We start from the raw sequence: 14,149 nt of genomic DNA, 5'->3' as shown, positions 1-14,149 counted from the left end.
TGTAAGTTTAACATCTATCCTTCACAAAAGCAGATGGAAATTTTGTCTCTAAAAGGAACATAGTCTTCTTAGTAAATTGTATTTAACTTTTTCACCCCGGTTTCATCTCTAGAGTACAATGACTGCATTACATTATTGCCCAAATGTAATAAAAACAGACATTAATCAGGAATTAGGGCAAGTCATTCTCAGTTCAACAGGCTGAACAGAATTCCTGAAACAATGCCTTACTTCACACAAACTCTAGTTTCAAAGCCTGCTTCTCATTGATCAGTCCTTCAAAGTTTGGGTCCGCGGTTTGGTCTCATGAGCTTTATACTCCCAGAGTAAGTTCTGTTTACCAGAATCCCCTTGTACCTAGCTTGTACCTGAAGCTATACTCCCAGATAACATCTTGAAAAACAACAATTTTTCTCAAGAATGTTATATTCAAATACAGACAGAGCAGAAGAAATAAACACAGCAAAGCAGTACAATATTTATTTACCAACTCCAGCAGCAAAGCTTTAAACCCAAGAAACAATTCTGTTGTACAAAGCAACTTTCTTCCCACCCCCAAACTATTGTTTACAAAGTACATGGAACATACGTCTTATATGAATAAGTTTTAAAACACACATACAGATATGCCATATTCTGTAAAGTACTACTCTCTGAAGAAGGCCAGTACGATCAAACCTGTTCAATAAGCTGCTTCCTACCTTGTCTTTTGGTTAATCACCAGTATCTGTATTTATAAAATTCCCCTCCCAGAATGACAGATTCTCTTTGATACAGGACCCACCCCCCAATCCCCCCCAAAACCACCTGGGAACCTAGGAGAATTTTTAAGTATCTCCTACTATGAAGTTGTAACAAAGCAAAAGGGAGTTAACAATGCTTCAATCCTGAGGGCCACGGCTCTACCTCTGGGGCTGGACTGAAAAGGAAGAACCGAGGAGAGGAAAGAAAAGGTCAAAGGGGCAACCAGAACAGGGAAAGAAATTCAAAGCAGAGGAAAAGACAAAAAGGAAGCTGACAGTGTCCTTCAGGTGCTGCTGGAGATGCCGGCGGCACAGGGTTCAGGCCCTGCTTCAACACAACACCTCAAACCTCCAGTGAAGCTACATTCTGAAGAAGCACGCTCCCTCTCCCCGACTGCACCCTGAGGTCGTCTGCAGGCCTGGACACCGGGAGCGAGCCACAGCGGGACCGCGGCCCCCAGCTGGCCCCGCAGGCGCAAGGACGCGGCGGCCTCCGCGGGGGCGGCCCCCGGCTCACCGCCGCTGCTGCTCGCCGTCAGCGCCCCAGCGCTCCTGGGCGACTGCTGCGCTATCTGAGAGCCTCCCTTCGGCTCCGTCTAGGGGAGAAAAGGAATTAAATGTCCATAGTGACAAACTTCTAGACAGACTACCTCGATGACCTTATTAAGTAACAGCTATACATCTTAGTACACTTTGAACAGGTAAGAACCAGTACACTCTCACGGGGAATGTATCCTTTCTTCAACCCGATCTCCTCCAACTGTGCCCGTTAGGGCGGTTCTCCGCGGTTCTGACAGCAGACTCCGCGTCCCCACCCTGCGCACACAACTGGCGCCCTCCCCTGGCGCCTGGCTCCTGCTCCTCCACTGGCCCCTCTCATTCTCTATAGTCACATTCCAGCCGCAGCTCGAGCATCCGGTAAAGAAAAGCTTCCGTGAGCCCTCCAGACAGCCCTCTCTTTTGCCCCAACCTCACCACAGGCATTCCTCTAACAGGACAATTACATTGTGTTGGCATTTCCTTCTCTTCTGAAGAGAATATACCATTTCTTATTAATTCACAGTATCCACAGACCTTCCTCAGGGTCTGCCTGCATATAGCAGGTATCGAAGATGTTTCACAAATAAAAAGATTGTTTCCATCAGAGACACAAGAAGACAAAATACCATCCATCAAAAATTGTATACATATACCTACACATCCTAGCTCTTCATTCTACATTCTTTTTAATTTTTTTCTTATTGTTGATTATGAGCATTTCTTAGCTTGCACTTAAGAGACTGCTTTACTTTAAATATCATCTCTCAATACCTTAATCCATTGTTGGACTTGTATAATATGCAGCTTAATATTTCAGCCTTAAAAAACCATAAAAGGGGGAACATGATGTGCTGACATAACTATAATATACTAGTAAATACACTTTCAAGAAAATCTGTAGCAATACCATCCCACAGTTATGAGAAATCTATAAATGTGGGCAAAAACAATATAAGCACTAAAGAAAGGCAATTTATATCAGGTTGTGAAGTTTCCAAAGTACTTCCAGGCATTATTATCTCATTTGAGAGTAGGAAAACTGAGTCTCAGAGAATAAGTGACTTGCTAATATTCACATCAAAGTCTCTGGAATTCAAATACTAAGTGCTTAACATCATTCCACCTTCTTTCATTAAGCCAATATCCTCAAGACACCAGTTTTTAAAAAATTTAAGTGTGTATCTGAGACAAAATGAGTATAACAAAGGTATAACAAAGAAAAAAACTACCATCAAGAACCATGGCGGAGATGATAAGTGCTGAAAATGAATGGGATACAAATAAGGAATCCACGAAACAGAAGACAACACATCCAGAACCATCCCCAGTCCAGCGCAGCAAAACCTCAGTGTGAGCATGACTGTCCACTATGGCTAAGATTTCTGATCAGGTAAATGAAATAACCAGGAATTACTTAATGAAGACATCAAGTTATAAGGGATGACAGTACAGCCATAAACACAAAATTCAGGGAAGAAGGCGGCTAGTTATTTGACAAATTAGCTTCTCAGGGAGGTTAAGACTTTAAGTGGCACCCTGAAAAGAAACAGAGGCCACCGAGTACAACGCTGAGTTGAGACCTGAAGGAACAGAGCGGAAACTAGAAGCTTAGCTCCACCACTTGAGCAAATCGTTTAATATAAGTTCCACTTCCTCATCTGCAAAATAAGGGTGTATTTCTGCCTCAAGAGGCCCCCACAGCCAGCACAGTGCCTGGTACACAGAAGCTCTGCTGATGGAGGTTCGCCCTCTACTTCCTTCCCAGGCAGGAAGACAACACTTTAGACCCAATACTATCAAGGAGCTTCCAACATCTGTCAAATACAACTTTTGTCAAAAGTTAAAGAAAACAGGAGCTGTTATAAGCCATTAGACAAAGCAACACACATCCAGCTGTGCTAATAATCTAAATGAGACTAATCACAAATTATCTGTGTTCTACCCAAGGCAGAAGGGAATGGGCTACACACTTGAAAGCAAGAAGCTTACCGTGATTAGATGGTTTTTTGTTTTTTGGTTTTTTTAATGGAACTGAAAATTTAAAACTGTGTTTCGTGACTTGGAAAATGTCTTTTTCCCCATCACCCACACCACTGTTGCCTCACTAAATAAAAGCAGTATAGATAAATGGATCTCAAACATAATTCTTCTAGCGCGTCAAGGAAGTGTGAAACACAGACATTACAGATAAATGCAAGAGTTAACAAGAGGTCTAACTGTAGCCCTTAAAACTGAATGCTGCGATAGAGCCACTTTCATGGGTAATGAAAGAAAACAGAAAGCATAGGATAGCTCATGGGAAAAAAACAGCTATGAAATTCTTACAAAGGGACCACCAACAGAACCTACAAGATAACACTTGAAGCATTTAAGGTCAAAGAATTTTTTTTAATTGCTAGATACAATGCATTTACAATAACTGCTACCAAGAAACATACTACTCAGGAGTATCAGAAAACACAATGCAACTTGAGAGATCTCCAAAGTCCTAAAAGAAACTACAGACAACCTGAGAACCCTTACTGAATTGACAAGGCATCAGAAAATCCAACAGATCATTTGAGATAAACAGCTACCATGACAAAACCAGTCAAGCATTTACGACCTAGAGAAAACTGATTAAGATACGGTATGAAATATGTCAGGGCTTCCCTGTTGGTGCAGCGGTAAAGAATCCACCTGCCAATGCAGGAGTCGCGGGTTTAACCCATGGGTCGGGAAGATCCCCTGGAGAAGGAAATGGCCTGGACAGAGGATCCCCATGGACAGAGGAACCTGGCGGGCTACAGTCCATGGGGCTGCAAACCGTTGGACACTCTTTGTGACTCAACACACACACAGTGTATGTGAGAGCTGTACTGTAAGTTCATGGTGATGAACTTAAAATTTCTGTTAAGAGAGAAAAGATGCAACTGACCACAAACTACGTATGGCAATACATGTGTGTGAAGACTATACAAAAATGAGAAAATAGTACTGTCAGGAAATAAGAAGGCATTAAAAACTGAGGAAGTTCAATAGCCACAGAGTAGTATGAGACTGAATTGGCTACTTTTTTTTTAAAAAAGGACATTTTTAAGAGAGAACTAGAAAACCTTTCAAAATAATGCTGAAGGCATTGCATTTAAACATACAAAACCACATGAAAATCCTGGTTAGTATAGATTGGCAGAATAAAAAATCAAGAGATGAAGGAAGATCAGACATCCTTTTAAGAAGAGGTTTACATAAAGGGGAAGAAAAGATCAATACAAAGAATAACTGAGATACTAACATCAAAAGGACATGTTTGGCCTGTGATCACTTCCAGATATATCCCACCAGAAACTAACATAATCTCCAGTAATATCTCAATGGCACCAAACACTACTACAAAAAAGGTTTTCATTCCTATAAAGTCAAGCAGATGAAAAGAAAAGTAGTAAAAAATACCACCCCACTAATCAATACAAGAAAAAAAGACTTAATAAAACAATATTCTCAGCACTCATCCAGGAGGAGAAAGTCCACAATATATTTTAACAGTTTACAAAACTAGTTATATCTGGAAAAACAATTAAGTGGGTAATTACAGGCAGGAGAGGCATACAGATCTGACAGTCAATTATGGGACTAGCCACTAAGAATGGCAAATTTCAAAAGATAAAGAAACCTGAACAGTGCAAGTCTGAGCAAAACACGCCTCACGCTATTAAAAAAAAAAGTTTACAGTTATTGCAGTCTTTAAACTATTTCTGCAAAGATCTAATCCTTAATTTCTAACCTTCACCAGAATCCCAGTCAATTAAGTATATACTCAAGAATACTGAACGTGGCATTTAACTTTGTTCATCCATGTATTTAATTCTGGATCCAAGTTTATAGCTAGAAGAGATTCTGGACTGTGCCAATTCCAACCTCCTGTTTACAGTACCTGAGAGGTTATCCTGGATGGAGCAGGCCTTTAAGGACATTATCAATCAGGACACTTAGGTATCATTCAGTAAGTTATTAGTATAATGGTAATGTAACGTGATGTAATATACTAAATAGTACCCAAGTAGCCTGAGTTTATGCTCTCCTCAAAATATCATTTTGAGGGCTAGGTAAATAGATGTAATTATGCATAAAGAAGCTGTCACACAGTAAATAATAACAATAATAAGTTTAAATGCAATTATACTGATAAGCTGTTACACAGTCTGAAAAAAAAAGATAAAGTGTCAACAAATATACTGCATTTTCCAAATATCTTTGTTTCTTATTACCAAGTAACACACCCACTTACAAATGAGCTGTGTTACTATGGCTATGAACAAGGTTAGACATAAGACAAAAGCTTCAATCAGAAACCTAGAACCTAGACACAGAAAACAAAGCTGCCTCAATGCCCAGAAAACTGAGCCAATCACTAATAACTGAAACAGCTACTGCTAAGTTATTTAAATAAAGGCGGGGGGACATACTCTACAAGTCCTTCTGAAATGGATCAACAGTGCTATAAAGAAAATAAAGTAACATTCAGAAGGAGAGTACCCTTAGATAGTGCAATTGTACAGATGAGGCATAAACTACAAGATAAAAAAAATCACTATACAGAATTCACATAAATATTACCAGCAACATATGCAAGACATTAAAATGTTGTTTTAAACAATAGTGTAAAATTTAAAAAGGCACTTCATATAACAATGAATGGAAACGGTATTTCTGTGTACACATAGTAAACACAAGAAATCTTAGTTTCCACAAACATTTTACATCTAGTCAAACAATGACATTTTAAAGAAGGATCATTAGATGCATCCCTTTCAGGAACACCACATCACTCAACCTGTGATGATTGAGAGGCCTCCGAGAAAACCCAGCGATGTTCAAACATCAGAGGCTGGCCTGATGGAGGATCCTGGCTTTGCACATGGCAGACATGACCTGAAAACCTGTTATCTGACTAATTATGAGTTCCAAACACTACTGCGGCTGTTTCCCTAGACCAAGTCCCCATTTTCAGTTTTATAACACCATCATCATTCAAGTATGCCAGAGAGAGACTTTAAAATAGCAATAATAAAAAAACAGGTTAAGGATATTGTTTCTTCTGCAGGCAATCACATCACCTACAACTCTACTGCATTCTGCTCCACCCCCATGCAATGGCCACATCCTTCACAAGTCAGCTACCTAACCATGATGATTTCTCAATACGTTTTCATTTTTAGCGAAGACCTATGGCGGTCCTTGGGCATATCAATCAGAGTGGGAAAGAAATGCTACTTATCTTGTTGCTCTGGAGCAACAAACGTAATGCAGAAGGAAGACAAGAGAAACACTGCTCTATGAACAATGAGGAAAGGAGGAATACATCAAAGTGAACACAGTTAATTCTACTCCAAGGTACACTTAAACTGGTTACAATGGTAAATTTTACATTGTGTCCTTTTTTAAACATGATTAAAAGTAAAAAGTTTCAAAGCAAGAGCAGGTTAGGTGAAAATGCCAGAGCAATCTCAGAGAGTCAGGTCTTCAAGCATCATTAATTCTGGTTTGAATTTTGGAAAATCAACAATCTCAAAAATCATCAAGTTTGTGACCCAGCACCTAATTCAGGGAATGGACGGAAAGAAATGGAGAAGCGGGAGCAGTGTGATGAAGCCTCAGCTAACTGGGAACGCCTCGGGCAGCCATCCTGGAGTGGCAAGGTCTCTGTCTCTCTCAATTTCCCACGGCTCCCCTTTCACAGAAGAAACTATAAGGTCACGGCAAGGGCACATGAGGCTGCTGAGCTAGTGAGCCAAACATCGTGAACTATTATCATCTTCGTGTGATTTTTCAGGCCTTTGTTTCTTTCAGCCATTTATCAGTGCTCTTCTAGGGTTCAGTTTGAAAGACAGCTTCTTTGAGCACGGGCTTCAAACAGCGTTAGTAAAACTTTGTGAAAAGTACAGAAAAATTAAAGGTAAATGTTAACTCTAGATATACCCTGACCAAATTTGCCAAGAGAAGACTATCAAGACTGCAACTTTAAGCTTCGTCTACCAATTGGACAAACAGAGTCAATTATAAATTATCCCTGAAATTATCTGACAAAATAAAGTAGCTTCCAAGTAGGGATATATGCATCTTTGACCGCTACAGCACACACAAGGAAAGGAAGAAAGGCAGACAAAAAGCATGCTGAATGTGGTTATGACGAGAAGAGAGGATGGCCTTCCAATAAGCCATTAAAAAGTGGAACACCAGGAAAACACCAGTCATCACTATGCAGGCAAGACAACAGAAACCACATAAATGTGAAAACAGTGTCAGAGTCCACTAACAGTAGACCCAAAATACTATGGTCAAGCAGATGGAAAAAAATGCAGATGTTTAACAAACCAAGACATTACAAAATTATCAGTCTGTTGATAAAATTGTTTTCTATTTGGCCAAGCAAATAATACTGGATGATGTATTCAGACCCCTCCAAATTGGCATCTTCTCCATCTCTGAAGTCACGCTGTGAAGACAAGGGTCTAAGGGCTGGGACACCACACAGCCACTGCCTCAAGATAAAAATACCACAGGATGTTTAGCTTAGGTATCTGCGGCCAGTTCCAGTCTGATGGAGAAACAGTACCTCAAAGAGCTGAGGACAAAACTGCAAGTTGTCTCTCATGGTAGAGTATGACTAGGTTAAGGGACTAACAAACCAAAAGCACATCACTCAAGTCTTGACCTCAGACTTTCAAGATGTCGCTAATGGGATCTAGAAAGGGGAGTGTGAGAAACGTTCTCTTTACTACATCCACAGTTACACTCTGAATCGGAAGGATTTCTCAGTAAAATCTAGACTGATAGCATCCCCTTATTACAATCAGAGGACCAGACTGTCAGGCATGTTTGGATTCTTGCTCTTTCAAGAGTTCAGATTTTGCATGCCGAGACGGTGTAAAATCCTTGATTTCCAGGGCACTAATGTGCAATCTCTCTCTTTTTCCTTTGTATTTAGAGCTTGATGAATCATCAAGCTCAAAGTTTAGAAAGCAGTCAAGGTCATCTTGGTGAAATGTCCAGATTATCCTGCAAGAACACCATGACCAGGTCTCACAGCTTGTTGATGCTTGACAGACTTGGGAGTGACAACTGCAGAAAATTCTCTATGTAGCTCTGGGTGGTGAAGACAGTTACTGTGAAAGTTTCTAGAATATCCTGCCTAGGATATTCTGTTCTAGGATATCCAGCCACACCACTGGTAGGGACTGGATTTGGCAAATTTTGATTTGAATTCCAGTTCTTGACATATAGCTTCAAGGCTGATTCTGAAGTCTTACAGAGATTTGACAGTAGCAGGGACATTTGGTGAGCTGACCACCCTGATACAGAGATTAAAACAGATTTGTCATTTTGTGGACAAAAAGATCTTTTGTGAAGATCTGACAAATGGAAGCCTAAACAAGGAAGCACTGATGACCTAAAATGAAGGATCTGCCTCTGGTGTTAGAGATAATAGTGGATTATTTCCAGATCCAAAATCTGCTTGCCGTCAATTTATCAGTGAGTTTTCTGAGGGGGAAGAAATCTTTATATTTTTCCTTAATCATAAAAGGATTTGGATTCCTGAGGACCCACCTCTAGACTTATTTTGGACTAGAAATAATGTGTAAACCTTTGTTTAATCCAACTGAAAGTCTCTACTGCTCACATGGTCAAGAAAGCATGAGTCTCTGTATTATCTACTTCATTCCCAGAGTCTAGAACTCGATGTCAGCTGTGATCATCCCAGACACGTGTCCAGTTTCCTGTGGGGGAGGGAGCATCGTGCATGGCTGCACTGCAGACTGTTAACGGGGCACTAATTCTTGTACCCGTGGCGTTCTGGAGAGTCTCCCCTCTTTCTGTATCTATAGGGGTGGTTTCGAGGTTTGTACCAGTCCCCTCTGGAGTATCCTCGATTGTGGTAATGTGCTTTCTGGTCATGACTATAGAAGTATCGATGCTGGTTATAATATCTACTGTGGTCTTTATAGTCATTTTCTTTCACACTGTTTTCTTCTGCAACAACAGCATTCACATCTTGTCCAAAGAGGCAAGTGCCATCAAAGGGCAAGTGTGAGATCTTCTCCTGGGTCTTCTTTGTGAGGGATGTGAGCCGAAGCCAAGCCTGCCTCCTGTAGTCTACTGCCATCGCCATAACTCTGACCACAGAGTCCATTATGTCCCTGGTAGTACACAGCTGCCAAAGGCCTGCATCCATGCCATCAGATATGATACATCGTGCCTTTCCACGATCAAACTCAGGGTCATGGACCAGGTCCTCCATGTCTTCCCAGAGTTTACGCTGATACTGCGTCATGTAGGCCATGTAGCTGGCAGCTCGGGCCGCGATGGAAGCAGCGTGGTAGAACCTGCAGCCCATGGCCTCCATCTCCTTTGAGGTGGGGTCCAGGGGCGACGTGGCGTCTCCTCTTCTGCTGTGCTCTAGTGCTGCGACGATGGGGCCCCCCGCTGGGGGATGTGGCTGGAAAGGAGAGGTGTCCTTGGCCACAGGATACACCCTGTGTCCCATGAAAGAAGAAGGGTGGCAATCAGCAGGGTCTTTAAAAACCTCCGCAGTGGCAATTCTCAGAAGAGGATGCAATGGAGGGACCAAGCGCTTCTTGGAGGTCACACAATCAGGCTTCCCCTCACACAGTTCTGCTTCTGACTGCAAGGTGACTCTCTTGATAACACCTCTCTGCTCCATTCTTTTCAACAGCCCTGTGAAGCTGGACTGACTGGGGTCAGCTGGCTGCCCTTTGTCATCAGCCGAGGGGGACTTGCACTCAGTCTCTTCCTCGACTGCGGATAAGTGTTCTTCTCTGGAGGTAGAGATGTCCCAAGGAACCGAGGAGGCCTCACCTGTCCGGGAATGATGAAATCGAAAGCAGCTCCTGGACTGCAGGTCACGTATCACTCGAGACATCTCAGCCACCTGTGTCTGGAGATAGAGGAGGGCATCCTGCCCGTGCTGGGAAGCTGGAGACTCTATGGGCAAACCCTCCTTGACCTCTGAGGAGGCCAAGGACTCTTGGGGGACCAGGAGTGGAGATGGAGGCAGAATCTGGTAATTCTGTGACGGCTCAAGTGTCTCTGTCTCAGAGATCTTAATACCTGAATTACTGTGATCATTTCTCTGGGTCTCCAATGGGTTCTCAACAGAAGAAGGGTGAGAAACCATCCTTTGAGGACTGCTGGCGCAGCGCCCAGAGGAGGAACTGCTGTCTCCACTGGGAGGAGGAGCACTGCAGCCAGAGCACATTTCTGGGCGACGACTCTCTGAGGATGGCACCTTAGACTCAGGCATTCTCTGGGTTATCCAGGTGAACAAGAGAACCAAGGAAGAAAGAAAATATGCTTTTAATATGTTAACTTTCAAGTGCAGAGATGCATGTCCAGTAAGTAGAACTCAACTTTTTAATTATAATTAACAATGAAACATACAATTCACTTCAGGTCAGCAAGGGGATCACAGAAGTCAAATCCACAAGTTTCATTACCCCAAAGGCCCAATACCAACTACTGGCATTAACCTGGCACTCTGTCTATGAAAAAAGAGCAAAAACAAGCCCAGTTCAAGGGGCGCCATCCTAGCCTGCTGCTTATTTCCATTTTAGAATAAAAACTAACAGGACTACTGATGAAAATAGTTTTTTTAAAAGTCCCACTGAACAAGTGTAGGGCAACAAGCAGAAGTTAATAATGGCAGAGAGAACATGGGAAAGTTCCACTGAAAAGTCCCCCATTGCAGAGACACTTTGAGGTCCCTTTAAAAATTCTCATTCACTGACCATAAGTAATGAAATTTTCCAGGTGGGCAGTTCTCTACAGTTTGTAGTTTTCAGGAGTTTTGTAACCTTGTTGCATCCTCACAACAACCCTGTGAGGTAGGTTATTATTCTTATGTGATAAAGAAACTAAAGTTAAAAGGCTACTGATCCAAATTCACAGAATAGTAAGGAGCTAACTGGGAACTAAAACCTAGGTATTTTGATTGTGAGTCCAAGTCCCAATCCCTTATATATCATAGGCCACCCTGAACACACAGCCAGGAGTCCTCTAATCCATCAAGAAAACAGTTCAGTAATAGAAATTCGGGCTAAGACAAATACAAGACAAGACTGATACAGATAACTCAGTTACTTTGGTTCTCAGAGTTAAGGGAAGGATTAGTTTAAGGGTCAAACACACAACCAAAAAAACCACAGTTCAGAGAAAACCCCAAATATGAGGGGGAGAGGCGATTAAAGGGACAACGCATGAGTGACCCAGCAGCCTTCCCCACTCTCCATTTCTAAAGGAGCTTCTCACAGCCTTTCTTCCAAACAGAATAAATATTCTGTGGCCACGTGGTTCTGGAAGAAAAGGATTCAGCTCTATAGGGCACCTGAGGAAAGCCAGGAAAGGAAAAGGGTGCCCCAAAACTTGCAGTTTTATTCCATTTCCCTTTCATCAGATACCACCTTCAGGGCTTAGGACCTTCCTGTGTCATGTAATACTCTCACATCTCTCTCAAAGTAGAGGAAGAAAGCTGGAAGCAGACCTTCCAGGCTAAGTTCTCCCTGGACTGCCTCTCAGGGCTATTCCAACAGAAGTGGGCCGTCTCCTAAAGCACCATAGCGCCTGAACACTGACCTGACGACCCCCTTTACAGGACGTCTGTGAACTGCGAAAAGTACAGAAACACAAGTCAAACGTACTCACCTCACGTTGAGAGGTGCTAGGCTCGTCATCATCACTGCTGACCAGGTCGATGTATTCCAGAACAGGCCTCAGTGGTCCTTCCTAAAAGAGAACCAACAAATTAACAAATCATGCAGAGCTACTCAAGCTAAATCAGCATTTAAGGCAATGCTTTTTGTTGATGTTGGGACTGACTGGTGAGAACTCTTCTGAAGAGGAAACGTTATGTGTGGTACAAAATCATCAGAACAAATGCAGAGGAAAATCCTCAGAGTCCATGACTACTCAATGTAAAACCTGAAAGAGCCCAAGCCAGGAAGGGTACTGGGACTGTGCTGACTCCTTGCGGAGAGGATTAGTAACACGGGAACGGTGCTGCAAGGGCACAGATACTGTAAGCCAAGGCTTTTCAGATGAGATGGGGATCTTTGACTAGAAGCTGGGCTGTATCTCAGACTCCTGCAGTCACACATCAAACCTGGTTCTCCTTCATCTTTTCTTTCCATCCACTCTGACTCTACCATAGACCAAGTCTTGAATACTAAACTTCAAAAGCCTAGATCTTATTCTATAGGCAAAAGGCAATCAATAAGTACTAAGACGGGAATAACATCAATCAACAGAGAAATATGGCAGCAAGAAAAGCAGGAGCAGGATAATTTATCAGTCCACAACATAATAATGCAAAACTAAATAGCAGACATGGCAAAAATAACGGAAGGGCTTTTTTTTGTGGCTCAGACGGTAAAGGATCTGCCCACAATGCAGGAGACCCAGGTTCAATCCCTGGGTCAGGAAGAACCCTTGGAGAAGGAAATGGCAATCCCACTCCAGCATTCTTGTCTAGAGGACTGCATGGACAGAGGGGCCTGGCAGGCTACAGTCCATGGGCTCGCAGAGTTGGACAGGACTAAGCGACTACACTTTCACTTTCATGGTGCAGATACAAAGGTGAGATGGAGACAAACATCAACAAATGGTCAACTATGAAAACAGAAGTCAGAGCTGTCTCTAAGATTTCAAGCTTGGATGACTAAACAACAGTCACATAAAAGGTACAAATCTAGAATATGGAGATGGAAGGCTGGCATTCTTTTGGCCATAATGGGCTGATGTACAATTGGCAGACAGAGGCAACTGGCAGACAGCTGGAAATGCAGGCCAGTAATCTGGGTAGAGGAACATTACTGAAAATGCAGACTTGAAAGCTGCTCCCCTAGAAAATTATTAACTCTAGAACTACACTGGAACTATGATATTACCAATGAGAGCAAAGAGGACAAAGAAGAAATTCGAGGAGGTTCTTGAGGAAAAGATGGAATTTTAAGATTTAAGAAAAGCTAAGTAAGTAATCAGAGATCTAGCAAGAATCAGGAATGCACAAATCCAAAGAACCTAAAGATAGAGAAAACCTCAATGAAAAGGTATCAATGCAAATGTGGCCAAAAACACTGAGCACCAAAAAAGGGAAAAAAAGCCACAGATTTTAGAAACAAGACTTTAAAATGTCTTTGAGAGCAACTTTCAAGAAAGTAGTGAGCATACAAGTCAGACTACAACAATAAGCAGAAAATGAGGAGCAAAGGCCCAGAGTGATTATTCTGTCAAACATTCTGTTGGAAAAGAGAAAGGCATTCAGGGGAGAGTGGGGCTGGGGAAAGACTCCTCAGGCTGGGGGAGGCAGCTGTTGGGAAGCCCAAGTGAGGTGTCCAGTGGGAAACTAACAGAAAAAGACCTGGGGTCAGGAGACAGAGGATAACATCTAGGTAAAGATCCTCTCTCTGAGACACGGTATCCTACAGACAGCTTGCTTCTCTCCCAGGCATCCATCCCTCCCCAAGCAGGAGAGTGCTTTCCCTGCAGGGGGGTAAAAGTGAAAGTGAAAAGTTGCTCAGTCATGTCCAATCTTTGCAACCCCATGCACTATACAGTCCATGGAATTCTCCAGGCCAGAACACTGGAGTGGGTAGCCTTTCCCTTCTCCAGATCTTCCCAACCCAGGGATCGAACCCAGATCTCCTGCATAGCAGGCGGATTCTTTACCAGCTGAGCCACAAGGGAAGCCCACAGAGGGGTGATTCAGCTGCTAAGATAAAACCAGACAGCAAAATTGGGCAGGGGTCACATGATAAAGTAATCAGGATCTCTGCCTAAACTGTAAAAATGGACATTTAAAAAAAGAGGGTAAG

The 14,149-nt window shown here is 42.5% G+C and overlaps 1 protein-coding gene across 8 annotated transcripts in view; it reads right to left on the bottom strand.

Annotated features, from left to right (window-relative positions):
• Nucleotides 1-14,149, bottom strand: part of ZNF451 (zinc finger protein 451) — a 96,818-nt gene that overhangs the window by 76,222 nt on the left and 6,447 nt on the right. For 6 of the 8 annotated variants that reach the window (XM_020913489.2, XM_020913485.2, XM_070456730.1 and 3 more), the window contains exons 2-3: nucleotides 11,982-12,062; nucleotides 10,392-10,587 (exon numbers count right to left, since the gene is read on the bottom strand). In XM_020913489.2, the coding sequence (XP_020769148.2) occupies nucleotides 10,392-10,587; nucleotides 11,982-12,013 (228 nt within the window). In that variant the 5' untranslated portion in view covers nucleotides 12,014-12,062. Of the gene's footprint in view, nucleotides 1-464; nucleotides 10,588-11,981; nucleotides 12,063-14,149 lie in introns of those variants that run through there. The other 2 variants (XM_020913522.2, XM_020913501.2) reach the window with 2 other exon arrangements.

This window comes from Odocoileus virginianus, chromosome 27, assembly GCF_023699985.2.
Source record: "Odocoileus virginianus isolate 20LAN1187 ecotype Illinois chromosome 27, Ovbor_1.2, whole genome shotgun sequence".
NCBI classification, from domain to species: Eukaryota; Metazoa; Chordata; class Mammalia; order Artiodactyla; family Cervidae; genus Odocoileus; species Odocoileus virginianus.
The sequence above is the reverse complement of the archived record's forward strand: the minus strand, read 5'-3'. Positions and strand labels throughout refer to the sequence as shown.